The sequence below is a fragment of the Coloeus monedula genome (assembly GCF_965178545.1).
Source record: "Coloeus monedula genome assembly, chromosome: 2".
NCBI lineage: Eukaryota > Metazoa > Chordata > Aves > Passeriformes > Corvidae > Coloeus > Coloeus monedula.
Window position 1 is genome coordinate 70,009,250 of NC_138782.1, and position 27,045 is coordinate 70,036,294.

At 45.0% G+C, this 27,045-nt stretch overlaps 1 protein-coding gene across 1 annotated transcript in view; it reads right to left on the bottom strand.

The window, feature by feature from the left end:
• Positions 1-25,492, bottom strand: part of SLC35F1 (solute carrier family 35 member F1) — a gene marked incomplete at its 5' end in the record, with an annotated part of 226,762 nt that extends 201,270 nt beyond the window's left edge. Inside the window, one exon of the mRNA XM_082302686.1 lies at positions 25,290-25,492. Within this exon, the coding sequence (XP_082158812.1) occupies positions 25,290-25,492 (203 nt within the window). The remainder of the gene's footprint in view (positions 1-25,289) is intronic.
• Positions 25,493-27,045: the final 1,553 nt, after the last annotated feature.

Below are 27,045 nucleotides of genomic sequence, written 5' to 3' on the forward strand. Positions count from 1 at the left end.
CCTTTCATACTCCTGCTAAAGGCAACGAGGTGTTTTTCCCCAATTCAAATAGCACAGAAGGAACCATACTCTTGCTATTATGACAAAACCTTGTTCTAGGCACCACTCAATTGTTCCCAGATATGGGAGGGTGGGTGTGTGTGGGCACTTTCATTTAACTTCAGGGCTCTCCTGCATAATGCAGGTTCTCCTTGTGTAGGTGTTGGGGAGGAAGTAGATTGAGTCTCATCAAGTAGAATTTGTCAAGGATTTTTGATTCCCCCCAAAAGACAAGAGCAACCTATTAATATTAAGTTAGGAGTGGAATGCATCCCATCTAACTTAAGCCATAAAAAACATGACTTCTCAGGTCACTTCTCACTCTTCCACAAAGAAGAGGGGAAGGCACATATATTTATTAAAAATGTACCTAAACTAGGAGCTTAGAGTCCATAAATTTAAAACAAACAAACAAAAAAATTGCACTGGCAATTTGTCGATGAAAATTATTCAGCTTTCAGCACTTTCTGGCTTACAGGGATAACTCATGTTCCTGATTGTGACAAGTCTCCTTCAGGTAGCTGAGCTTGCTTAGGTGAAAAACACATCTGCACCAAGAAGAAAGGATGGTAAAACTGATGGCTGCACCACAGCTGGCATCTTGAGATAGCCAAAAAAAATGGACCTTCCTTTACTCTTATTCCTTCTCCACCCTTTTTTGTTTTGGCTAACCTTTGGGGAACTAAAGTTCTCCTCCTCTCTTCCAGAGTGAAGATGGATCCTCTAAGCAGCAGTTCTATATCTACAACAACAAAAATATGTCTACACGGAAAACTTCTCAAGGCTCCTCTATCCATCCGAACCATGAGGATGAAGGTCAAAAGCATCATGGATTTAGATCTTACAATACTGGGGGGAAAAAAAAGAAAAAACAAAAAGGGAAGGGGAAAAAAAAAGGTGCAAGCTCTGCATTATTTTTCTGCTTAGCACATGAAAAAGAAGCAGCTAGAGATGTCTCAAAGGAGCAAAATCTAAAACTCCTTTTAAATCACAAACTAATTTAAGAGTTCCACTTGTAAACCTCAGAAAATCATCACATGTTGAGAGTTTGTGTGGTAATTTGAAAGACATGCAACTCTCCATTCATAGCCAAGCAGTTAGATAGTTAGATTATCTGCTTTGGAAGAAAAATTCCACTCATTCACAGCCTTGGAGCACAACTGGGGCTTCCATAAGAAACAATAATTAGAGTGGGGAGAGTGAGACCTCAAGACAGCGCTTCTCTGCTAATTAAGTCGAATTTCACCCACTTGTTCTAGAGGCAGTATTTGTTCTCAGGCTGGTAGGCAAAGAAACATGTACCTCACACTCAGTTCATTTATTGTTCGCCCACTAGGACATTGCCATTGTTTCACATTTGTGTTCAGGGGTAAAAAAACCAACCAAACAACACACTACTTTTTGTCTGTTGGGTTTTATTTAATCTTCCACAGCAGCTACAAAACGCTGTTTCACTTCCTCGTGCAGTGGGTCTCTGCTATGTTTCTGCTTCCCAATGCCCACAACTCTATGGAAAAGTCCTAAAGGGCCCCTGAGTTCACGCAGTGTTTTGTGAGGATGCATCACTTTAACACAAGAGATTTAAAACCCCAGAGCGAGTCCTAAGAGGCAACTTCCCAGCAGCTCAGATTAAGCGACAGAGGGCTGGGGCAGCGGAATTTGGCGGCGGCCAGCCCGCTGCAGAGGCCTGGATGCACTCGCACAAAGGCATCGCCATTCTTTCAGCTCGGGTTTTATCAATGAACCGAGCGGATTCCAGGCGCTGTTCCCCGCGTTGCCTAGCGGAGGGACACTCATTGAGGCTTTTATCGCAGTTTAGGTGCCACAAAGGAGGGTCCCGGAGGCTGTGCCGCTGAAAGCAGCCCAGCAGCACATCAAAGGAGGGCAGCTGAGCAGCGCCCGCTCCCATGCGCGCTCTCCCAGCCGGCAGCAGCCGCCAAGGGCAGCCCCGCTCCGCTCCCCGACATGGGAAACCTCTGCAGGGGAGGCCAGCCCGGGCGGGGATGACACCCTGATCCCCACCGCGGCTCCAGGGGAAGGGCAGGAGGGCGTCTCTGGGGGGCCAAGCAGAGCCCACTGCTCAGCGCCTAGTACCTGCCCCGTGCACAGGGAGGATGCCTGTGACAGATTATACTCCTGTGCCAGGGGAAGCAGAAAATAGCACACTACAGTCACATTGAGACCTGATGCTTCTTACACAAATCCTTCATCCCTCTCTTTAATAACTCCAAAATAGCAGTTTTAACGAAGAGCTAAAAAAAAAAATATCGATACCACAGCTACAAATGTTGTTTTATATCATCTGTACCTCTCTTTTCCTCCCATCAGCAGAGAATTATTTCCTCCAAATGGGTTTGGGAGGGCTTTCTATGATTTAGTTTGGATGATATCTCTTCTTCTGAAAGATTAGTCCACATACAAATAAGATACCTCCATCGAATCCTATTTTCTACTACCTAGTTTTTGTATCTATCCTATTCGTTTTAATTATGTCCTTTTTGAGATATCCCAAAAGCCTTCTGCTATAGCACAGAAAGAAGTAAGACTTTCAGATTTTGTCCCTTAAAAATTAAAACACACAAGTAAGCGCATAAGGTTAGTTAGTACATGTTCTATCACATCCTTCAGTGTCTCTATGCAAAAATAAATATAATTTTTTTTCCTAAGAGCACACTGCAAGACAACACAGAACTAGGATTTCATAGAAAAATATGATATCACAAAAACTTCTAGTGAAGGGAGCAAGGAGAAAAAGTAATTAAAAACTAAGGAACTTTGGGGGGCTAAATAAATCTTTGACATACTGGAGGGTACAAATCTCTTTCAATGTATTTTAGGGCTAATTTTTATTCTAGATCAGCCACTAAAATTCAACTCAAAATATAGAGAAGTAATATTTTATTTAGGAAGTTAATAAATCTTGTGTTAAGCTTATTACTATAGCACACGATGAACAGGCAAATTTTGTGTTGAAGCTAGTTTTCATGAGTATGCCACACCACCCCACATAGAAACCAAAACACTTGAGAATTATATTCTGATTTTTTACCTTCTTGAGACGCCACATAAGATGCAAGTGTTGATTTTTCCCAGCTCTGTAGAGCCAAACACAAGAAATTTCACTACAAAACACGTTTTTCTAACATGCTCCACACTGATATTTATTTTCTATATGCTAAAGACAACCTTTTCCAAATATTTAAAACTAAAATTTCAGATTCATTAATTGCAGTTAGCATTAGCTTGCCAAGTGTTGTCTCTTCGTTCAAATAACAGTGTGCAGAAAATTTCTGTACCCTGAAATCTGAATCCCAATCTAGTTTATCTGGGCTTATGAATACACATATTAGTCTGTCATATCACGGCCAAACCCCTACATTTGTAGATGGCTATTTCCCTCTGACAAGGGAGAAAATTGTGTTCCATCTCTTAAGCAGTAAAGATAAAAATGCCTCAGAGATGTGGAGCTGAGGCATGGAACAGAGGTTTCCTTAAGTTAAGAAGGATGTGGATGTGCTGCAAAGTAGGCAAAAAAAAAGTTTATAGTATACTCTCAATTTTACCTCTGTTAACAGGGTACATTCTATTTAAAACCATGGAGGTCATTCTTACTGTGACAAGTGTTTCTAGTGGTAAGCAAACTGAGGGAAGGCAGTGAAGCTGTCAGCGGAATGGCTTTTCCTTGTTTTGGCGTTGAACCACGTGCATTTATGTGGTCAGTTAAAGCAATAAATATTTCAGATGAAATCCTAGAATACCTACCCAGCTGAGCTCACTATTAATTTAAGAAGTCATAGCAGTCAAGGGATAATTATATATAATCAGGCCATGCAAGCAAACAAGGAGGCAGCTTATTTACAGAGACTGTTCTGTTGGCAAGAAAGAAAGCATTACCAAAATTAAACTGATAGAGAACTTGATGCCAATATTATACATAATTCAACAGCATCCCAATTACATTGCCCTTTTATGTTTTTCTGAGCTTGCAGTGAGAGATGGAAGAGACTCTCCCGTATCTGCGCCATGGCCTTTCTAGCCTCTTGCTCTCCTTGCCAGCCAGTATTTACAATACAAATTAGAAGCATCTATAAATATCTTTCCTGTTTTTTTCATTAAATAGTCCAAGTCTCCTGATGTAGGGCTAGTGTTTGCATCCAAGAGGGAAAGCCAGAAGAGGGAAATGCCTTCCTCAAAAGGCAGAGACTGCATGTCAGAACATGGGTGAAAACTAAAGAAGCTTTTTTCTTTGTTCATACCACTGCATTGTAATTATTCCACTACAGCATTAATCTTTCCAGCTACAAATAGCTGGTTTTACATATACCCTTGTTATGTTAAAACTGCTCTTCCACGAGAGGAGGTGCTGTGCCTCACCTGATTTTCTCTGCAGCTGGAAAATCCATAGCCCTGAGCAGAAGAAGCCAGAACAGGAATGCAAAGCCCTGCATGTGATGACAAGTGAGGCTGCTGCCACAAAGACATCATTTGCAATCCAATGGCTGCCACATCAAACAATTTCAATCCCAAAAATCAAATCTTAATGCAAGTTTGCATTTATTTTTAATTAGACACGTTGCTTTTATGAGACATTCTAAACAGATTAAAGCCATGGGAACACAGACCTAGCTCACTTCTGCTTTTCAGAGCCTCTTCAAGCCTGCACATTTAAGTAGGGCCAAACAACTCCATGAGAGCTCAAAGAAATTGGGGGAGAGGATACAGGCTAGTGACTCCTCCCAGCAGGCACCAAAAACCACTGTGCTATTTCAGTCTCAGAATCCTGAAGTACTTTACCCAAGAGACATCAGCATCTGACCCTTGCCTAAGAATATCTTCCTCTGTGGGAAGGGCAAGAAAAAGAGACAGCCAGGCTGGGGAGAAGAATGAAGGGGAAGCTGCAGGTGAAGGGGGTGAAGGGAACAGCAGCCACACGGGGAGCAGGTGAAAAGGGACAACTAACTAGTGCTTCACAAAAGTCAAAGAATTAAAAAGACAAAAATAAAATAAAATTGTTTCCCAGGGCGGACGGAGCCGGCACAGTGCTGCAGGGCTCTGTGCAAAAGCCACCGCACGGGAGCGGAGCAGGGCCACGGCGGGCAGCAGCGACACAAGGGCGGCAGCAGCTCCCGCCGTGCACCACGGCGGCTCCTGACAGTTGTCTGGTGGCCCTAAAGTGGCGAGAACCCAGGGGTTTTAGTAGTGAGAACTCAGGGGGGTATCAAACAAGAGTGAGTTTCTTCTTGCATTGCCAGCAGAGGTAAAGAAGCTGTTATATACCATTCTGCTGGGCTTCAAGATTGTGCAGCTGGAGAGCAGTCTCAGCTTTCTGCCATCGCAGTAGCCTGTCTCATCCCAGTCTTCATCAGCCTCCCGCTACAATCCCACTGCAACCTGGGGGAATGGCACCTAAGAAAAGCCCAAGAACCTGGCCCACCATTTCCACAAAAGGGAGTCCTGGCACTGCAATGGATGCAGGAGGAAGAAAAGAAGTTTCAGGACTTCTGTAAGGATGCACAGTGATGGCTGAATAGGATGCACTGCACAACACCAGGGCCTGTGTAATCCCACTGACGTATTCAGCACTGCTCACATATGCAGGGCTGCCTGAAGCAAGAACTCCATTGCAGCATTACATTGCATTAAGGGGGAAAAAAAACCAAACACATTTTATTGGAAAAAAAATTAAAAGATACTCCCTTGAACAGAGTTTCATGGGAAAAATGGAACAAGAGGCTACAGTTTGATAGTACTGGCAGTAGCATGGGTGTGGGCATACAAAAGTTCAGGTCTTTGTCTGGATCATAATCATCCTTGATGCAGAGCCACTACAAGTATGGCAGGAACGGAAACCTGCTCTGTCTCACATCCCCTGCAAGCTCTCATTCTGGATGCCAATAGGGGGCTCTGACTGTCAGTGGCAAGGCAAGGCCAGAGGATGTTACTTTCTTCTCAGAATAGTACCTCCAGGGCTGTTAGTAAGTTGAACAGGTACTACCTGGAAAACACCACCTGTCTTGGGACGTTTCACAGTCCTGTGCTGACCAGAAAGAATGTAGATTTGAGAAAGGGTTTTGCACAGGCACCATGAAAAGGAAGGAAGGGAGGGATTGGACTGCTGTTTAACTGGTTCTTGTTTTTCCACACAGGAAAGCTGATCCTGGAGGATACAAACTGAATAAACAAGACCTTAGCCTGCAGGCCTTGAGCAGCAATACTGCACACTTCCAGTTTAAAACTCTTTGAAAAGGGAAAGAAGTAATGGCTGCAGAGCCATACACTGGGGGTTGGGTCCATTTTGATTACTTCTCCTGTAGCTGCTCCAGCTTGAGAAGTTCTGAAAGATCATAGTAATTTGCCATACAAAAGATGAAACACGACTATTTCTTCAGCCACGGCTTAATTATCAACAGCAGTGCCTGATGCTTCTCAAGTACTGAAATTACAAATGTAAAGCAAGCCAATATTGTATACCTATGGTCCTGTAGATGCTACATTCATGTCTCTGTCACCAGTGGGACTAAATTAGTCACCCAAAACAAGGATATATAGCATGCACTGAGTGCACACAGCTATCAGTATTTCTGATAATCAGAGTTACCTAATATATTTTAGCACATTTGACTCTGATGTGACACACCAAACAATGCCAACATCTTGCCCACTATCTCTAGTAATTGTAGGTTTCCTCAGACATATGTTGTGTATAAGAATGTGTTTGTATCAAGGTGACATTCATTAAAAAAAGAGAGACTCTGCTGAATCGTACCTCTCCTTTAGTTTAAGATTAAGAGAGAATATTGTGCATTTGATAACTTATCCCTTTAAACTTGTTTCCCTTCATGGGCTTTGGTTTTGGTGGTTTTTTCTTCCCTGAGAAGCAATATTAAAGGTAGGAGAGACTTTAGTGCCTTCAAGGAAAAAAAAAAAAACTTCTCAAACTTCTAGACATATTTTTCCAACCATTCTAATAATGTACTGAAGGAGTTAGGACTCCCTTTCCAATGAACAGGGCTTTAACCTACAGGAACACTTTTAAGAATATTTGCATTCACTACAGTTCAGGTTTCTGGATTAACAGCATGGGAAACATCTATTTCTCTCCCATTACCTAGGCAAACAGGCAAATACAGAGTGCAGTCTTGCTGTAGGTTGGTACACCACAGTAATTCCCTGTTGTTCTTTTTTAAAGTACAAAGAAAAGCCAAAGACATACACATTAATTGCCTAGTGCAAACCTTCCAGTAAAAACAAACAAACACAAAACAATTCATGCACACCTCCTGAAGACTATACTTCTTACATTCCCCAGGCATGCACAAGCTGCTGGACATATGAAGACTACATGCACAGAGCTGGAAGGCACCACATCCCTGTCTATTCTGCAGTTGTTCTTCAGAAAAATGCCATGTCTCATAATGCTCAGGAAAGTGAAAGCCAGTCTAAAAGCATATACCAAGTTACTCTGGCTTTTTTTTACGAATAATAATAAGAAAACCTCTCCATCCCCTTTTTTGGGGTAAAAGCAAATACAAGTGCCTAAGGAGCAGCTTTAACTAGTCTTTCAGGCAATTTACAGGGATCTGTAGTAGACACCAGCCCTTAAAAGACGCGATTAATTGTCATAGCAACCAGGGCATCGAACCTCACGCACTTGGGCTGGGATACAGGGACAGCAGTGTGCCCTCTTACCCACACACGCATCTCAAAAGGGTAACGGGCTCCTCGAGGGGCTTCATTGTTTGGGCACAGTTAATCCTCTACAATAGACCCTCTTAACCAGGCATAGGGGACTCTCCCCTTACTCCCCCTTCCTTTACAGGAAATATTGAAACCATGGTGCTGCTGTGGCTGTGGAGGGAGGCTGCATGCTGGGGAAGAAGGAGGAAAGGAGAGAGTCTGACAGGCAAAGGAAACAAAATGGGGGGTTATCATGTATTTTGGGGTCCAGCTAGGAGTTCATCTTAAGAACTGATGTACTACTTTTTCCTGCATTGATGATGCATTTTCTTTACTCATACCATAAGCCTTTCATACAAAACTGATTTCCCACCTCTTTCAGCACATCACCATGACTGAGTTTCTAAAAACAGCCAATGTGGTTATACCACAGCACACCCACAGGCTAGTTCATTGGCCATCTCTGCCTACCTAAGATCAGAGCAGAGCCATGGTCATCTGGAAACACGAAAACAGCAAGAAGCAGGTCCTTCCCTCCACGATAATTTACTTCTATGCCACAGAAGCATACTTGAACACAGACAGGTGTAGTAAGATGGAGGTTTTTGTTGTGTTACGTTTCTCCACTCCCAACAAGTGGGATTCAGTGGCAGAAGCTAGGCTCTTCCCTAGCTTCCTGCTCACTCATTCTGGTATCAAAACACAAATTGCTGTATAATGCACTGTAGCAAGGTTGCTGGGTTTGGTCATATTTGTTTGTGTGGTTTTGCTTTGCTGGTTTTTTGGGGGGTTGTTTTTTTTTCTGGGGGGTTGTTTTTTTTTCTGCGGGGCAGGAGGGGTGAGGTGTTGTTATTCTGTTTTCTTTAAAAATCAACAGAGCCTGTACTCCTACTAATAGACACCTTCCCAGTCTGAACATGATCATTCCCTTTTTCCTCCTTACCTGTGTTTTTGGTGCTCTAAATACAACAGAGCCTGCTTCAGGAGAGAAGAAATTGTTGTAAACTGATACATTGGAACTGTGCAGCACCTCTATACAACAGTACTGCACGTGAAAATATAACAGCTAGGAGGATACAGGATAAATTTGGCAAGCAGGACTAACAGAGAAATGCTTCCAGAAAACTATGTCAGTACAATCTTGTGACCACTCCCAAGGTGCCCAAATTGGTGGATATTTTGCTCTTAAAAAATTACTTTGGTAACTGAGGCTATGGGATTGCAGCTCAGAGGCACAGTTTTGGGAAAGCTTGTGCATGGCTGCTGGCTCCAGGAAGAAAGAAATAGCAATAAGCCTCTAAGAACACATCAACCAAATAAAAACAGCTAGTCACACTGTACTATAGGAGAATGCAGCACATGCCACCACAGAAACTGAGACAAACCAGTTCAGTGGCCACCGATTTTGGCCATTACTGATTTGGCTATTTTTCTAGTCAGCCACAGCAAAGAAGTTACTGCACACCTTGGCAGAGAGGCAGAAGTGAGTCACAAAGCCCACAGGAGCACTGCTGCACACCAGATATAACAATTTTAGATCTGCTGAACATGTGTCTCCTCTTTCAGTTACTATGAAAAAAACCTGCTTCATGGATAAGGCTCCCCTTCCATTTTGTATCAACAGGGAAACAGAGAGCATGCTTATACCAAGGTTTTCTACAAATGCCTATCCTCACTGAATTCAGGCCTACCTAAAAATAAGTAAATTTAACCTGTAACAAAGAAGACTACTGTCAATTTAAGGCTGTATCACACCTCCACCATCACCTCCAACAGCAAGTACTTACAGGTCTAACAGCACACATTTTTCCACAAGCTCCGTTCAGAGTCATGCTACCTGTTGTCTGGCAACCTTCTTTTTCCTTTCTGCATATATTGACACTACTTCCCCCCCCACCTGAGTGAGGAATTGGCTACAGCTGATTTTTTACCAGCTGTCAATGCCCAACAGGTCTCACATGTGTTCATCTTTTCAGGAACATCAGCACTAGGGTTTGTCACAATGGAGAAGGCAGGTGTAGCGGGTTGGGTTTGTAACCGGGCAGAAACACCAATTTAGTGTAGTGGTTTGGTCCAAGATACTCATTACTGTTTATCTTCTGTGAGATAAGAATTAGGAGAAACGCAAAGCAGGCACCAAACTTGAAAGAATATAAAGAAGTTTATTAACAGACCTAAAAGAAGGAAGAAAAAAAAAAAATCATACCACACCTTCAGAAAACTTCTCCTCCCCCCACCTTCCTCCCTTCTCCCACTGACAGTGTAAAAAGACAACCCTTAAGATGTTCAGTCTGTTTGCCACTTCCATAATAACCTTGTTTAGTCCATTTAGGAAGAGGAGTCTCTCTTGCCCCTGCTATGAAAACATTATCACAACGAGACAGCCGCCCACTTCCAAATAACCCTGTTCAGTCCATTTAGGAAGAGGAGTCTCTCTGCTCGCATGTGAGTCCCTTCCCCCGACTTGCAGCTTTTCCCACAACTGCTTTCGAGGGTCCACTCTTGAAGTTTTTGGGGTACAATTTTAAGGTTGAGCCGTTCAGAAACAAAAGTTCTCTTCACTCATCTCTGGGAGCATTTCATCTCTAAGAACAGAGGCTCTTCTCCTTCCCTGGGAGCAAAGGGTCTTCCTCATCTTCATCTTTAGGACTATCTCTGGGAGCATGTCTAGGAACTGAGGTTTTCTCCTTTCCCATTTGGAGCAAAAGTCCTCATCTGGTCCATCTCTCCCTGTCCAAACTTCTCATGAAATTACAGCTGCGTCAGCATCTGCCTATCTCAGTGCAGGTGCTTTTGCTTACGAGTTGAACACTCCACCCCCCCATATCTTCATGAAATTACAACAGGATACTCGGATATATCATAGCTTCACAACAGAATTTCAGCTTTAAGCATATCCTCTTTCTCTTCCCTCAGGTTTTCAGCTCTTCACAGCACTAAAAGGGTTAATCTCACCTCAGCCTTGCAGCTGGAATGTGGCTTATCACAGTGGAGGGGGGGGGGAGCCGAGCTGCTCCTGCTGCCCACAGCAAGGCTGTGGGGGGGTTCCACAGGTGGAACAGGGCCCATGGCTCCAGGATGGCCATGGCCCAGCCCGGCACTGACCCCCACACAGGGCCTACCTGTCCCAGCACCGGAAACGAGAGAGAGCTTGGGGGGGAGTTTGTCTATTCTTAAGTGTGTATCACAGACATGGTCACAATTTTAAGTGGCTTAAAGAATTGTACATATTCAAACTGGCCACTAATAGGTTCTATCAGGTCATGGGGGAAGCTGTAAGCACTCCTTTGCGAGAACATCACTTCCGAGACTATGCTAGCTAACCCATGAGAGCAGGACAGCATGGGCAGGAGGAAGCTGAGGACTTTGGCAATAACCAGTTAGTTCAGACATGGTATTACAACACAGATGAGCCAAATAAAGAGCTTGAGACCATAGAAAGATATACTTTCCTGTCCTTCCTTCCAGTTTCTTTTACCTCCCATCCCTGTTTTCAACTCCTCTGCTCTTGCTCCTCTATGCTCCCTGCTCACAGCCTCCTTCCTTTCTTTCATCATCAGTCCAGGCTAGTCTAATCAAATGTTTGCTAAAAACCCAGCTACAACAGCAACCTTTTTCAGCCAGGTTAATGATCTGTGATTTTAGTGATCTGCCTGTGACAGAAACCAGACCTGGCTTAGCAAAAGCAGAAGGAGCAATTTGGCCAGGAGCAGGGAAGAGACAGAAGTGCGACCTCCTTTTGTCAGTTCATGATGCTCTGCTAAGAACAAACTCATTCCTCAGCCTTAGCTCATGTTTATCTTACCTAGCTCTGTGAAATGACCGAGAAGTTGAATCTTCACATGAGGTAACTTGTGACCCTCTCAATAATTTCTAGGCATCAACAAAGGAGTGATGGATTTGGAAATGGTTTCTTCCCTCCATCACTGCTTCTGTTTGTTTTAAGTCTCCTATTAAACCAAATCAACATGTGTATGCACGTGCATTATTCATGTAGTGCACATATTCACATTGTAAGTATCTCAAATAATAGTCAAGATGCAAATCTCAGAAATTATTGCAAGCTTATCTCTAGCACATTCTTAGCTCCTTCCCTTTTGTTAGCAGAGTTTCACATACCATGTGATGAGCTTCAGCCAGGATCAGCTTTTCACCAAATTATTGCTCTCTGCTGCCATACACGTCTCCAATGAAATCAGTGTAACTTGTCTCTGGAGCCAGGAAAAAGGGTTAGCTCACTAACACACCTTCTAAGCTCTGTGATGGCAACATTTTTGTGTCTGGGTAACATGGTTCGTGGGATCATCTCCAGGATGAGATGTGTCAGGAGAGTTTCAGCTGCCTCAGACTCCACTTGTTCTCATCCATGTACCAGTCTCTTTGTCCATGTGTGTGTAGCCACAGGATAACCTACACTGGAGAGAAGATCCATCTGGAAATACAAACCAACAACAGCAGAAACTTTTTCCCTTTTTTTTCCCCATCTAAATCAAACCACCAACCTGTTTTTCCATGCCACTGTGCAAATGGTTCCACCAGCACAACAAAGAGGGAAGAAGCTGGGGACAGGGTCAAGAATATGAACAAGAAGATAGGAGTGGAGCAAGGAGCTCTTCTGCCACCTGCCGAGCCTCATTCTGCCGCCCCAAATTCACCTGACTCTGCCTTAAGTGCCAGGCCATTTCAGGTGCTGTTGGGAAACCTCCTCTTGTATTTTGACAGGAGGTACCCTCAGGAAAGTTAGTTGCCTTTGAAAAGCTGTCTGTCCCTCATCTCCCAATGCCTACAATGTACTGCACACATTAATCATTTTGTTTCTTGGCAAAGTTTGCCCATAAAGCTTCAGAGAAGCACTATAGTAACTGCAAACCAGATGCTTCTGAGCACTATGCTCTGCTTTATAGCACTGTGTAGCATTTTACAAGCATTAACTAATCAACAACTCTTCCAGGTAGTTAAGTTTAATTGTTCCCGTTTTACAGGTGCTGAACCAGACCCAGCAAGGTTGAGAGATTCGCCCAGGGCCAAAAAACCAATTGGTGTCCAATTCTGAACAGTAAATCAGGAGCTACTGTATGTACTTCTCTCCAAGTCCTTTAAATCACAGTATTTCCCCTCATCTGCTGCTGCGATACAGCTTCTCCTGAAAACAAAACAGGCAAAAGCCCACCCCTCCTTGTCCTGCACGGCACAAGTTGGTCAAGATACATTTTGTCCACCAGCTGTCCTGTAACTTTTAGCCATGCACAGTGAGGATGACACAAATCACCCTGCTCTGGCTTTGGTCCCAAACCCCACAGCTGGATCAGGCAGACAGTATTCATGGGGCAACTCACCGTTTTTTTAACTCTGATGCCTACTTCTGTATCATACTTATATATGATATTTTTGGGGGTGATTTTTGTTCCCTCAGTTTGCCTTTATCACCTGGTTGATTGTTTTGTGCATGCTGTACTTCATTTCTCAGGCTTGAGCTTTTAATACCCAGTAACTGCAGTGGTGCACAAGCAGCAGCTACAGCAGCAACAGTTAAATAGAAGCCAAAAATTAATCAGATAAACAGTATACTCAGTGAATACAGCAACCTTTTCTGTAAAACAAGAAGGAAAGACTGTCTGAAGAAGAGTGACTTTTACAGAGTTTCACCTTACAGGCCACTGAGTGAAACATTATCTCTGTGCGTATGCAGCTGCTGGAGATTTCTGCACATAAATGTTTGGTGAGCTGCTTAGAATTGCATTTAAAGGCTGGGCTGAGACCAACCATTCTCTAGAGTTCTCTTCCAGAGAGTTACAGAAAATTTCTGGTCCAGCCAGAGGAAGGAAGGACATTATCCCCAAGCACCACTGGAGCTGTGATGGGAACAGAAATGCTGGTGTTAGGACTGTCTGAAGACTTGTCTCTCCCCGCCATCACTGTTGTCTACCAGCCTTGAACTGCAGCAGAGGCAGAGGTGATCAAATACCTTTCTTACCCCATATTTCTTCTGGGCCCCACTTCTCTCACCTCCCACCATGAGCTTTCAACAGCTCAAGCTCTGGAAGCAAGTGAATGAGCTCCACATCAGTTACCCATTTCAGCTGGTCTCTGCAACTGCTCCTCAGCCAAACACTGCTGCTTCTGAAAGATAAATGCACGCATGGCTGCTGCTCAAAGAAAAACATGCAAATACACTACATTTGGCAGGCAGCTTAGGATAAGTTACATTTGTACCTTTGTTCCCTCTCCCACTTTGGGCCTGCCACACAGAACAGCAGCCAAAATGCATCTCAAAGATTAGGTCTGGTCTCAGAGCCCTGATTTTGCACACCTAAGCTGCTGCTAGTCCCAATGACTGGATTATGATCATGACTCATTTAATGCTTGATGCATGGCATTTTGATCAAACAAGTGCCCACATAAATGGAAAAAAACAATCATTAAAGGACAAAGAAAAAAGACAAATTTAAAATTGTCGGAGTGTAATGCTTCACAATAAATGGCAGCTAAATACTCTTGAGTGTAAGAGTGTTTTGGATGTCAGTAAGAACATTCATAAATGAGAAAAGAAATTGGTATTGATTCTGTGGGCTCATGTCTCAATGCAGCTATAGGTTGTAATGTAGGGATAAATCTAATAAATTAATCTCGCTGAGTAATAATAAGTTCCATTAACACAGTAATGCATACCAAATCAATATGTATGAACAATTTCAGACATCAAATTTAACAGAAATTCTTCTACAAGTTGGAATGTGCTAGAATTTATTTATTTATGATGGGAAGTTGATTTTTGGTAACTAAAACATCTCACATGCTTACACACAGTCACACACAGAAATTTTCAAGTGAATTACTAGGGTATTGGTGTCTTAAACTCAAGTAACCTCCCTAGAGCAAGAGCAACTCTGAAGCCCAGAGATTTTGCTTGGTTAATATAAATCCAATGTTACTCTTCCATTTCTGGCAACCCTTCAACCACCATCACATGGCACTGCACCTTACCTTGACCACTCTGCCTCAGTCCTTGAGTGCATTTCTGGTGCTGAACAGTTGTTCTGCTGTCACCTTTACATTTAAATGAGAGAAAACCTGGAATTTTCCTTTTTAGCGCCAGTAAGAGGTTATCATACATGTATGATAACCATGACACCACCTTGCCCCTGTGCTTCTAGATTAAATCCTCCAAGTGTTCTGGAATCTACTGAATGTCTTTGAAGATGTGATTCCCCCACCACAAACTGGACCCAAAAAGAAACCCCTGAAGTATACTGTCAAAAAAATGCTGGTGAGCAATAAATCAAAGCAAAGCAGCTTTGGCAGAAGAATGTGAGGAGGCAGCAATGGAACAAGGTCTCCAGGACTACCCAGAGGTGTTGTCTGCTCTGGGACAAGCTGGACAGCACTTCTGCAAATGGTGAAAATGCAAATGGTGATGCTTTTTCTACAAAGCATCCCACTCAGCAAATCAGGCACCTGACAGCAGAGGTCAGGTATCCAAAATCTGACTGGAAGTTACCTGTGCATATCTGGTAGGTTACGCAGGAAAAGGAGGCACTTTAATTGATCATTATGTATATTTGGGTGATGGCTTTTTCCCCACTATATTGCATGAAGCTTGGAAACTTTTTCTGCCTGAGGGTACTTAATCCTCATACCCAGCCTGATGAAAATTATATCTACAACATTAAAGTTTTATTTCCTTCAAGTATCAAATCCCATACCCATTAAAATATTTTCCAGCTCCCTGCTCAACTCTTCCCAGCCTACTTGCTATTTGCTGTCCTTTCTCACTTTCAATCTACCCAGGACAATCCCTACAGACCCCAATATACTGGCAGCAGGGAGTTAAAAAAAAACATAATCAAAAGCATTTCATGTCTGTAACAGCAGCAGCAGAGAGAGAAAAGGAAAGGAGCAACAGGAAAGAAACCCTTAGGTTCATTACAGTGCTCAGCTTCTAGTAAGAAGAGATTTCAGAAGGCAAATGGCCCAAAGCAGGCTGCAGAAGCCACCGGAAATACAGAGCTATTTAAACTCCATAAAACACCAGGGCTTAAAATAATCACAAGGTAATTAATTTAATTTTAATAAGTATTTTCTAGCATTTGCCTTACCATCATAGAGAAAAAAAAAACCAGAAGATCCATGCAGAATAATACTGCACCCTGGGAAAGCCACAGAGTGGCTGGGTAGACAAAGACTGAAATCTTGGTAAAAACCAGAAAGCATCGGACAGGGTACAGCTTATGCCTTACCCCTCCTTGGAGCATTTGGCCCCTACCTTTCAGTGACTCACATCAGGCCTCCTCTTGAAGAGTTAGACATCTACCTCCTTTCTTCAAAAAAAGGAGAGAGAACTCCCCCTACTTCTACTTTGCAGCCACCACTCTCATTTAGCCTATCCCAGCTCCCTCAAACTCCCCCTTCCCCTGAAAACCTCTGAGATAGCCATCCCAAGGCTACATTAAGGATCAGAATTTTAGTTATTAGGCTGGAGAGATCCAGGAGTGGAGCTGTGGAGCTCTCTTCTGCTTCAAAGAGCTGATTAAAAGGTATCAGAGCAGGAACAGATTCTGGTATCTCCCTCAGACAATACCAATGGCTTCTTCTCTATTTCACTAAAGAGGGGGAAACATACACCCCTCTTGACTCATATTCCATTTCTACCAAATGGAAAGCAGAAAAAGCCAACTGCCATCAAAAAACATTTGCCAGATAAGAAAACTAATGAGAATAAACGTGGCACAGAAGTAGCACCCTTTTAAAATCAGTGCAGCTGAATTACATACAGTGAAGCTTCTGGACACACACACAACAGCTTCTTTGACAAATGAACACCAAAGAGGACTAAGTAAACTAATGGCCATCACTATAAATGTTTCAAATTTTGTTTTCATTCCATTATCACCTAATACTGGCTTACAGGTCGAAATTAACACTACGGTTATAGTCTTGTTATTGGACATAAATTACTTAATTTATCTGTATTAGAGATGCAGCAATCTGTTGCAAGAGTAGCTTTTGTAAATGAACACCTTGAAGCCAGGAAGGCCTTGGAAGATGAGCTGCGGGGAAAAAAAAAGCATCTTCTAGTTCTAAACTTTCAATATTCAAAAATTCTCATGTCTTGCATTAGGACAAAACCATGACCTTTTGAGGTTCTTCATCCCAAGGGAACCTCACAGCACATGTGTTCACAGCAGCCTTCAGAGATGCAGCAAAGCAGAGTTAAACATGGTCTCCTACATAAGTACTCCCATCACCAGACTACCATGAAGTCTTACTTGCTCTCCATCCGAAAAAATCTGGTCTGGGCTGTGGAGGCTGGTGGGCCTGCTGGACAAGGAACAAAAGGAGTCCTACGGTGGGATAAGTCCTAGGTTCCTTTCTAGCTTAAGGTGACTGAAAAGCTTCCCCCAGAATGCTCTGTTATGTTAGTATACCCCAGTTCTGCTCCCCTGGCTGGCTCTGTTGGCCGCCACACCCCTTGTTACCTGATACGCCCTCAGAGTTCCTCGATTGGTTCCCTCACCCTGGGCCCCCCCATAGTTCTGCCCGGATTTTCTCAGGAACCTTGCACGAGTGCGGATGCTTTAAATCTCTCCTGTAGAGCCCCATGTGAAGACTCTTCCTGCTCATTCATCATCGGACTGTTTTGCCAGCTATCCTCTGTGTGTGTGTGTGTGTGTGTGTGTGTGTGTGTGTGTGTGTGTGTACATGTGTGTGCAAGTGTGCTGGCTGCACCAAGAGGCTTCCTCCTTGGAGGCGCTTTTGGGAAGGTCGCGGCACTTTACTATCCAATGTCAACGCAACACTGGACATAAGAAACCTTACTGAACAGGCAGTCTTGAGACAGACCAATCCTTCTTGACAAGGTTTTGACTCATCTACATTTTCTGATAGGAAAAATGTTATAGCCAAAGAGAAGATTCACTACCCAGCTCCAAAGTTCCTTCAGGTTGCCACAGGTCAGACCTATCTGAAGGCGGAGTGTGATCTCTCACATTACATGGGGAACAGGCAGTGTGAGGAAGCAAAGGCGACCACCACCCTAAAGGGAATGTCAAATTACGGACTGAAGTTACTGTGTTGGCTACAAACAGAAGACTGGCTTAATACACGTCCCTGTTTTTTACTGTGGAGCCTGCATGGTGTCATTTGTAGACAGACCTTTCTGGTGAGATCAAGGGTCACCCACCTCCTCTAGGAAATGATTTGGTTATTCCCATGTGCCATGGCACATCCCCAAAAGCAGGCACACTCCTTGCAGATGTACGGCACAGTGTTGCTGTACCTGTGCACTCGCCGAGCATGGCCAGGCTGTGGGGATGCTCCCTCCTGCACTGAGGAAAAGGTGATGCATGGGAGTCAAACCTGCTACCTCAGTTGTTTGGTGTCTCTGAGAAAGATGACTGAGAGTGAATATGTATTGAATAAATGTTTTCTTAAGTCATGAGAGAAACCAAGTCAGAGAAAGCTGAAAGACTACTTCAAAACTTGAAGTGTTTTCAGGCAAAGTCTCAGTAGATGGATGACAGACATAAATAAGCACAGACAGGTAGAGTAGGCAGTTCACAACATGAATCTCAGAACCACCAATACTTACACACTTTATAGTCATAGCAATTTATGAGTCCCCATTCAGCTGTTCTTGCAACAGGTGATTTCAGCTGAGTTTGAGCTCAGCTCACAAGCCTTTGAGCACGTGATTTCTGTTGTTGTTGGTCTTGGGGGCTGATTTTTTATAGTTTTCTATGTCAAGCTTCTTCAGCAACTTCTTTTTCCTGAGCTTTCCTGGTAATTAGCCCTAATCAGTATTCAAATGCTAATCTGTAAGGCTATCTGCTGACTTAAAGGAAGGGAACACCTCACTAATAGCTCCAGTGTTTCCCTCTGCCTGCAGAAACAACCCTGATAAGGACAGAGACTCCAGCCATCTCCAAAGAGACAGAGCCACAAAGAGCCCTTCTGATCGCTGCTGGCATCTGGCCTTCCCCTTATTAGCACATTAAAGCTGCTCTGTCCATCCCATAAGAGCCACTCTGTCCATTCCTCCCGCTTTCTCTATGGAGCCATTTATGGTGCTGCTCCTTTGAAACCCCCCTAGTTCAAGAGGCAGTAACCCCTTCCCAAAGCCCACAGCACAGCCAGTGTCAAAAATTCCCACTTACAGACAGGCACCCAGTAAGTGCCGGCATTTGGAACGTCATAGGTAGACAGAAGACACCCACATATCCTGCCTTGCCCAATTGTCCCTCCTAGGGAAAGTCTTTTCCCCATCAGTACCGGGGCTGTTGGGTTTGGATTACAGTGCACTTACCATATCACATCACTTCAAACAATTCCTACTTCAGAACAGGACCAGCAAGGCTTGTGTCTCCTAAAGTGCAAATTCTCAGGAGCAAACACAAGGCACAAGGGACAAAGCTTTCCAATCCCAGCTTCTAAACCTGTTAGGAAATGACACTCAGACACTTTGAAACCAAATTTGGACAGATTTCCAATGCATGCTACATCAACAACATGGAAGCTTTTTGTACTTTAGCTGATCTTTGCTCTCGAATCAAAGCATTTTGAATGTACTATGGCATGCCAATAAGTAAGTATGCATTCACTGAAATTAGTTGTTTGGAGAAGGGAAAGGGCATATTTTTCTCCCATTTTACAGGTATTTCCCTTATGCACCCAAATTATTGGGAACACAGCTAATTTGCAGAAGTCATTTGCTTACAAAATGGCGATTACAAGTGAACTAATGAGAAAAGGAAAGAGTGGACAATTTTTCATCACTTCATTTCTTTATCCTCTGCCAGGATGCTTTCCTACAGGCAGATATGACCTTCCCCTTCCTCGACCAGAAAGAATAATACTAACAGGCACAAGAAAGCCAACCTAGTTGCTTTATCTATGCTCTGATCTCATTTTCTTTGACTTACTTCAGAATGGTATAAATATTCTTACCTAAAAGGAGAACTGTGGCTATCCGAATGGAGCTCGGGCTCATTTTTCTACAGTCACTGTTATTCTGGGTAGACTTTGAGGAGCTATTTGTACTTTTTAAGAAAAAAAATCCCAAAGGAAGCAAATTCTTTTGTTTTGAAGAAGAAAGCAAAGCAACTGAAGGTCATGAATACTCACTCTTTTCTTGGATTCAAAAATGATATGTTTGATCCTTGACTTGCTTTTCATTAAAGAAAAATGCCATAAATTATTTGGTTTGTTTGCCTCTCTGATCAGTCAACTGAAAGACATTTTTGCTTTGGGGCAATGAAACACATTGTCTCAATTTTATTGTTATTCAGCTCCAAGTTCTTTTTAGTACATAAAATCCCTGTGTCTGATTTATTATGCAGGTGCGCGTTATTAGAAAAAAAAACACATTGGGTTATAGCTTTTGATACTTGCAGTGCCATTTAAACAGCTCCCATCTCTGAAGAGTTAGTAGCTTTGACACACGGTTCAAGTTCAAAGTTAGTCAGCTAGTGGGCCAAACTCTTTCTCAGTATCAGGGATGAATTGGGCCAGTAACATACCAAAAAATCTAAAGTTTTACTCAGACTGCACCCAAACAGACAAGCTTTCTTTCAAAAAGAATCTAAATTGCTTTTTTTCAGATAATTTTGTTCAATAAATCATTGCCTAGTTTAATGAATTATACTTATTAGAAACATTTTTTTCTTCCTTCTCCTAAGACAGGAATTACACCTTGCACTGGCTTTATGCACAAGGCTGAAATTTATTTGATAAAACTAAATAAGTGAGCAAAGAAGCAGAGAAAGTCACACTGTTCCATAGACAGCTTTGGCAATTCACTAGTGCAGAGAACATAACTACAAAGCTATTTAAGAGACGAGATGCGACTGAATGGCTGAAATAACTCTTACCCCGTTTTCTGACTCAAGTTGAGTATGTGTCTAATATTCTGATATGATTTTTAGGAAACTTCTGAGAAATACAAAGTGCCATTCAGCAACTGCCAGCAAGAAGAAGCCCATGAAGACAACCTTGAAACAGCAAGATAAGGCACAGCTAGACTTTACAGCTAGTATTCCTTAAGGAAGCACTAAGAGATAGAAGTGGGTAAACCCAGAAAAATGCATGTGCCATCCAGCTTTCTAAAAAAAGTCCTTGTCAAGGAAAGCAATACAATAGCAGTGCCTTAGACATTTCTCCGGAGACCCGAGTTCACTGACATGGCTACAGTATTTTTTGTTTCCAGGAATAATCTCATTTACTTAGCTAAAATAACTTTGTCATAGTATCTAAAGATATTAACGCATTTTGCTTGCAGAAACTTTGTTTTCCCTCCCTGTCCTGCTGCCCATGACTACAGAGATAATGTCCGTGTGTAAGCAGGTATCTCACTAGTTGGCTCTCATTTGGAGACAATTTGCAAGAATCCCCCAAAGAGATTACTTGGCAACCTGCTCCCCCTGTGTTTCAGCAATGTTTATTGTCTGTCCAGCTCCTCTCAAGAGGTGACAGACTTCCCAACGTAAGATCAACCTGTAAATTAGTTCAGGTGCCACAGGTAGCATCTGCCAGGTGAGTCTCTGCCCTTCAGATCACCCAGGAAGTGTAAGAAAGGGAGACAAGCCACCTCTTGTGCTGGAATACAGCCAGATGGAGCGAGCTGAGACACACCAACAGGTATCTCTGAAATACGTAGGTGCTGGGGCAGAGGCACAGAGAACCACAGAACCCCAACCACATTATTTATTTTCTATCTTCCCACTAGAGGTGGGAGTCAATGAGGAGCAGGTGAGTCACTGCTTATTAAGTGGTCCTCTACAAGGAGATAGAGTTGGTGGAGTCCTATTTTGGCTTCGCAGAAGTTTGGGGAAGCAAGCAATCAAGCAGCCATCATTATTCTTGTTCTCCCCTGCAACATAGCAGGGCAGGGTCAGTCAGGGACACCTACTCAGCAAATGTCACAAGGAAGGTACCAGACAGGGCCCTGTGCATGGGATTTATGGACCATGGGTGTGACAGGTCCGGGAACACATCTGCAGTGTGTAATCACCACAACATTTCCCCTTAATGCAACAGCAGCTCAGAGCCATCCTCTCCCAACTAAGAACCACAGAATCATTAAGGTTGCAAAAGACCTCCAAGATCCTTGAGTCCAGCCATCAAACCAACCCTGTCAGGTCCACCATTAAACCACGTGCCTAAGCACCACAACTACTTCAAGGAAAACAGCAAGTTTGATCCTGTTGCAGTAGGTCCTGTTCACCATCACTGGCAGCCCAGAATTTACATACAAACTATTCCAGTAAATCCCATAATTTTGTTGAGCATCTCCAGTCCTTCATAATTCTAACCATTCAATTTTGTGTTTTAATTTGCTTTCTTGTTATGGACAACTTTTTTCAGAGTGCAGTGTTTGCTGTGATCACTGAAATGGATTTTTACAGGCAATCAGTTCTGCTTTCTGAAATACCCTGCAGGGTTTGTTCCAGTGTTTCTCTATTACCTCGAGATCTACTGAGTGAACAGAGAGGCGAGGTTGGAAAGTGAAGCTTGTAAAACAATTTTGATTTGTTTTAATTGTTTAATTCCTGAGTTGCCATGGAAGGCAATTGAGGAATCAGCAAATGTCTGGGTAACTGAACTGCTACAAAGAAAGTGAGAAAGAAACAATGATCAGTTTCTGCCAGTGTCTGTCTCCTTTCTCCTGCTGTCTTTTTCCTCCTTGACCACACCAGAGTCTGTCCCCTCCCTGGGCACAGACTTCTTAGCAGGGCCTCTTGTGGCAGGACAAGGGTTTTCAATTAAAAGATTAGATAAATGGAAGAAATTTTTGATGATGAGGCTGGTGAAACTCTGGAAGAGGCTGCCCAGAAATGTGGTAGATGCCTCAACCCAGGAAACATTCAAGGTCAGGTTGGACGTGACTCTGAACAACCGGATCTAGTTGAAGATGTTCCTGCTAAATGCAGCAGGGGTTGGATCAGGTAACCTTTAAAGGTCCCTTCCAACCCAAACCATTCTATGATTCCACCAGTCATAAGCAGGCTTCTGGCAGTCCCAGCTGATGTTAATCTTTTAATTTTGAGGTCTGCCTGAAGATCCCCTGCTTTGTCTAGCAGAAAACAGAAACACAATGAGTCAGACAGGAACCTTTCACTTATGGGTCTCAAGCAAATGGTGCCCAAGAAGTATAGATAGCACAGAGAAAGTGTTACCCTCTTCCAGGAGAAAAACAATTGGAAAAGACAATGTTTGGTTTGTCCTGGTTTCCTACTTCTTTAGGGATATGGCATATATATTTCTTTCTTTCCCCCATGCTATTGTTCCCATAGAAGATGAAACTATAAGCATTGTGTTAGCATTCATTTCACTGTATCTACAGAAATACTAATGAAAGCTGTGATGTTACATGGAGACATTAGATCCCATGTAAAGTTGAAGGAAACTTAAGGAAATCTAACGTGTGCAAAATTTCCAGTGATACACAATGTGGGATTGGCTAATAATTAAAAAATCTCAGTAACAAGTCTTCTCCTTCTCCATAAATCACATATATTTGGAAAAATTTTACTCTTGCTTCATGTTTGAGAAGATAAGAACACAATTACAAAAAAGTGACTGGCTCCTGTTCCTTAGGGTGCTTTTCTGGCCTATGGGAGATCTAATTTCTAGATTCAAGTTTATGAATCAGAACAGATTTGAACTTTGGTCACCAGAGCAAATTTCTACCTTTTCCCCCTTTAAAAAAGAAAAAAAAAAGGAAATAAACCAACAAAACCAACAAAACAAAACCCACCACAACCTAGGTATTCTCATTCCAATCATACAATCACATATAAAGAACAATAAATATTGACTCTTTATCTACGGCTCAGTCATGTACATGCATAAGCATGGTAACTACTTAAACTGTAGAAATTAATCCAACACCTCCTAGCCATGAAAACTGTGGTCAATTTGATGAGTCCCCAGAGATCATTACTACCCCTCTTGCACAGGAGAACCTATTGCTTTTGTATCTGATCTCTTCACCACATCTTCATATTTCTCTTGGTGCCCCTGGGAAAACATCTTTTCTCTAGCATCTTGTTTCAGGACTGACACACACCTCAGGATGACCAAGCAGAAGGAGAGTGGGATCTTGCAAGCACAGGATGTGTAAGATGAATCGGACTGTCGGGTTGAGGAATTGAGTCAATCATACTGTACTGAGAGTTGCAAAATGCATATGTACAAGAAAATGTGTAATTGAGTTGAAGCAGCTCTTACTTGTTTCAACTTCTTTTCAACCCTTGTCATGCTCAAATAACAAAAGATAAATATTTCCTCTTCTACTGAAGCTTTGGGGAATCCTCCTAGAATGGTAAGTTAATTACCTGAGTGTAATAGGGATGTTCTGAGAGCAAATAGCTTCATGTATTTTTAACAATGTAACACTTGTAGGAATTGTAATTCCCTAATATTTAAATCTTGTAAGGGTCAACGACCTTCATCTTCAAACCTAAAACACCCATTTAGAAGAGCTGGGTTCAGTAGCTCATCCATGTTACACGAATCTGAAACTAAAGCCGGGACAATGAGGCCAACGCTGGTAGACACCATCCGATTGCTGCAAATGCTCTGTTTAGCACGTAAGAGTCATTAGGCAGAAGTGATGGCTCCAGCTGGCTTTTCAGACAGGAGCTCTTTCTGGAGAAGAGCAACCAGTTAGGCACTGGATGGACTCTGCTTTGTAGTAAAACCCTCCGCCCTAATCAAATGCAGTGCAAAAGAAACAACCGGCAGAGAGGGGAGCGTAAAGGATTAACTAAGATGGTTCCAGGGTTTTCTTGTGCCTTCGGTGAAATAATTTACTCCGAGTACCCTGCAGCTTTCCCATCTTTGCACTGACCACTGTGAGCCACACGCGAACCGAGCGGCTCGCCTCTCGCCAGCAGCCCCAGCGCGCCGCGCCCGGGGCACGAGAGCTGCTCGGAACCGGGCAAAGATCCCCCACGACTCCACCCGGCACCCCGGAGCATCAGGCCGCGCCCGGCCGCTGCTGGCGGACCCCGGCCGGGAGCCCCCGGAGCCGCCCCCTCCCCGCCGCCCTCTCGCCCGCCGCCCGCGCTCCAACTTCCCCGGCGGCGCCTCCGCCACCGGCCGGGCTGCGGCAGCGGGGATGTCTGCTCCCTCCTCCCACCGCCTCGAGCCTGTCCGTGACGGGCCAGGAAAGCTGGAGCCGGCGGGAGGCGCGGGGGCTCCGCGGCGGAGGTTGTGCCTGTGGACACGGCAGGTGCGATCGGCACCGGAGGGCAGGGCGCGGGCTGGCGCCTCACGCCGCCGCCTCGGAGGCAACAATGGGCCGGGGGAGGCTCCGCGCCGTCGCTCCCTGCCCGCCCGGGGCTTCCGTGGGGAAAGGCGCTGCCAGCCCAGCCCAGCCCAGCCCAGCCCGCCGAGCCGAGCCTAGCCGAGCCGAGAGAAGCCGCCCAGCCGGCGCCTTCGTGTCCCGCTGCTCCAGCCCGCCGAGGGGCCGGGCTGGGTCGGGGCCCCTCCGACGGCTGCCCTCGGGACCTGCGCCCCAGGGCGAGCGGCACCGTACCGTGCCGCCAGAGCCCCGCTCCATCCCCTGGCCTCACCTGTTCAGCACTTTCCTGATCCTCTGGCGCACGCTGGAGGAGGGCGCGGAGATGCCGCTCCTGCCGCCGCCACTGCCGCCCTCCGCCGGCAGGTTCTCGATGGTGGCCACGACATGGCTGGGCTGCGGCGGGTGGTGCGGCGGCGGCGGCGGCTGCGGCGGCGGGGGGTGGCGGTGGTGGCGGTGGCGCTCGGGGGAGAGCATCGCGGCGGGGCTGCGCCTCAGCGGAGAGCGGGGCGCATCCCGGCGAGAGGGCGGCGGGCGCTGCTGCCGCCGGCGCTGGCTCCCTCGGCTTCCGGGCAGCGCCGGACCCTCGCCCGCTCCTCCCTCACTGGGCTGCCATGCAGCGAGGGGCGGGATGCTGCCGCCGCCGCCAGCGAGTGCCGCTCACGGCCGACGAAGTGGCAGCAGTTTGGCGACCCTCCTCCTCCTCCCACACCCCCCGCGCCCAGCCGGTGCCTCCCCCCGGCGGAGCCGCCGCCGCTGCGCCGCCTCGATCCCCTTTGTTCCCGCTCGCCACCGCCCCGCGCTCCCCTGGCGCACGGCTGCTGCCGCGGCACGGCCCGGCCCGGGCCCGTCCGGCGCGGCGCGGCGCGGAGCCCCCTCGGAGCCCCTCGGAGCCCGGCGCGGCGGCGGCGGAGCCCTTGCGCACCGCGGTGCCGCCGGCCGAGCGCGGCCGGGGCCGCCAGGGGGAGCCCGCGGCGGAGGCAGCGCCCCGCGACCCCCGCGCCCCGCGGGGCCACCGCGCCGGGACCCCGGGGCAGCGGGCGGGGTCGGTCCCGCGGGAGTCCCGGCCGCCGGGCGAGCTGTGCCGGCGTCCAGCTGAGCTCCGCGCTGGGAGGCGAGGGGGAGCCACGCCGGCGGAGCCCCGATATTCGCCCCGTTAAATGCTCATCGGTTTCCATAGGGGTGTTAAGTTGTCTTTTTGGGGTGGTCTTTTTTGGGGTGTCGTCTTTTTGTGTTGGGGATGCTCACAGCTGGGCGGCGCGGCACTTCCCAGCTGGCCGGTGGTGTGCGAACACCCGGGAGCTGCCGAACACTTGTCCTCTGAAACGCGGCACGGCCGGTGTCGTCTTCAGCGACCTGGGAAAAGTGTAAAGAAAAAATCGCCTCTGAACAACGCCCTGGATCTTACACTGCCAGAGGCACGTAAGGGACTGAGGGAGGCATGGCAGTCGCTGTAAAGTTCAGAGCTCCATACATTTTTCATACAGACAGTGCACTTGAAGTTCATGCCTGGGCGAGGCTTGTTACAGTGTTGTGTTTCTCTCTTTCAAATACTGGGAGATTCCCCAAAGAGAAATGGAATGAACGTGGGTTCAATATTTCTTACTCTAAAGATAAAGATATTTCACTTCAAAAATTGAATTAGGCTCAGAGGATGTGTCTTTTTAATCGATCATGTCTCTCTGAAACTTATTACATGATAATTTTGCTGTCCTGTAAGTTATATACATGTGATATTTCACCTTCTTCATTCTATTGTTCCCCTCTACTTATTTTTGTCAAGGATTCTTTCCGTATATTTCTGTTTGTGTGAACCGTACACAAAGCTGTGAAGATGAGATGAACATTCAAAAGCAGGGAAATATGGTGGTAAAGCCATGCAGTGTCCCCCAGGGAAATCAGATAGATGTGATACTTGAAATTACATTTCCCTTTTTTTTTTTCTTTTAATTTCTAGATTTCAGGTCGGTAATGTCTGTTTGTAGAACTCTTCCTCTTGCCAATATCAATGTTTAATATGTCGATTTACT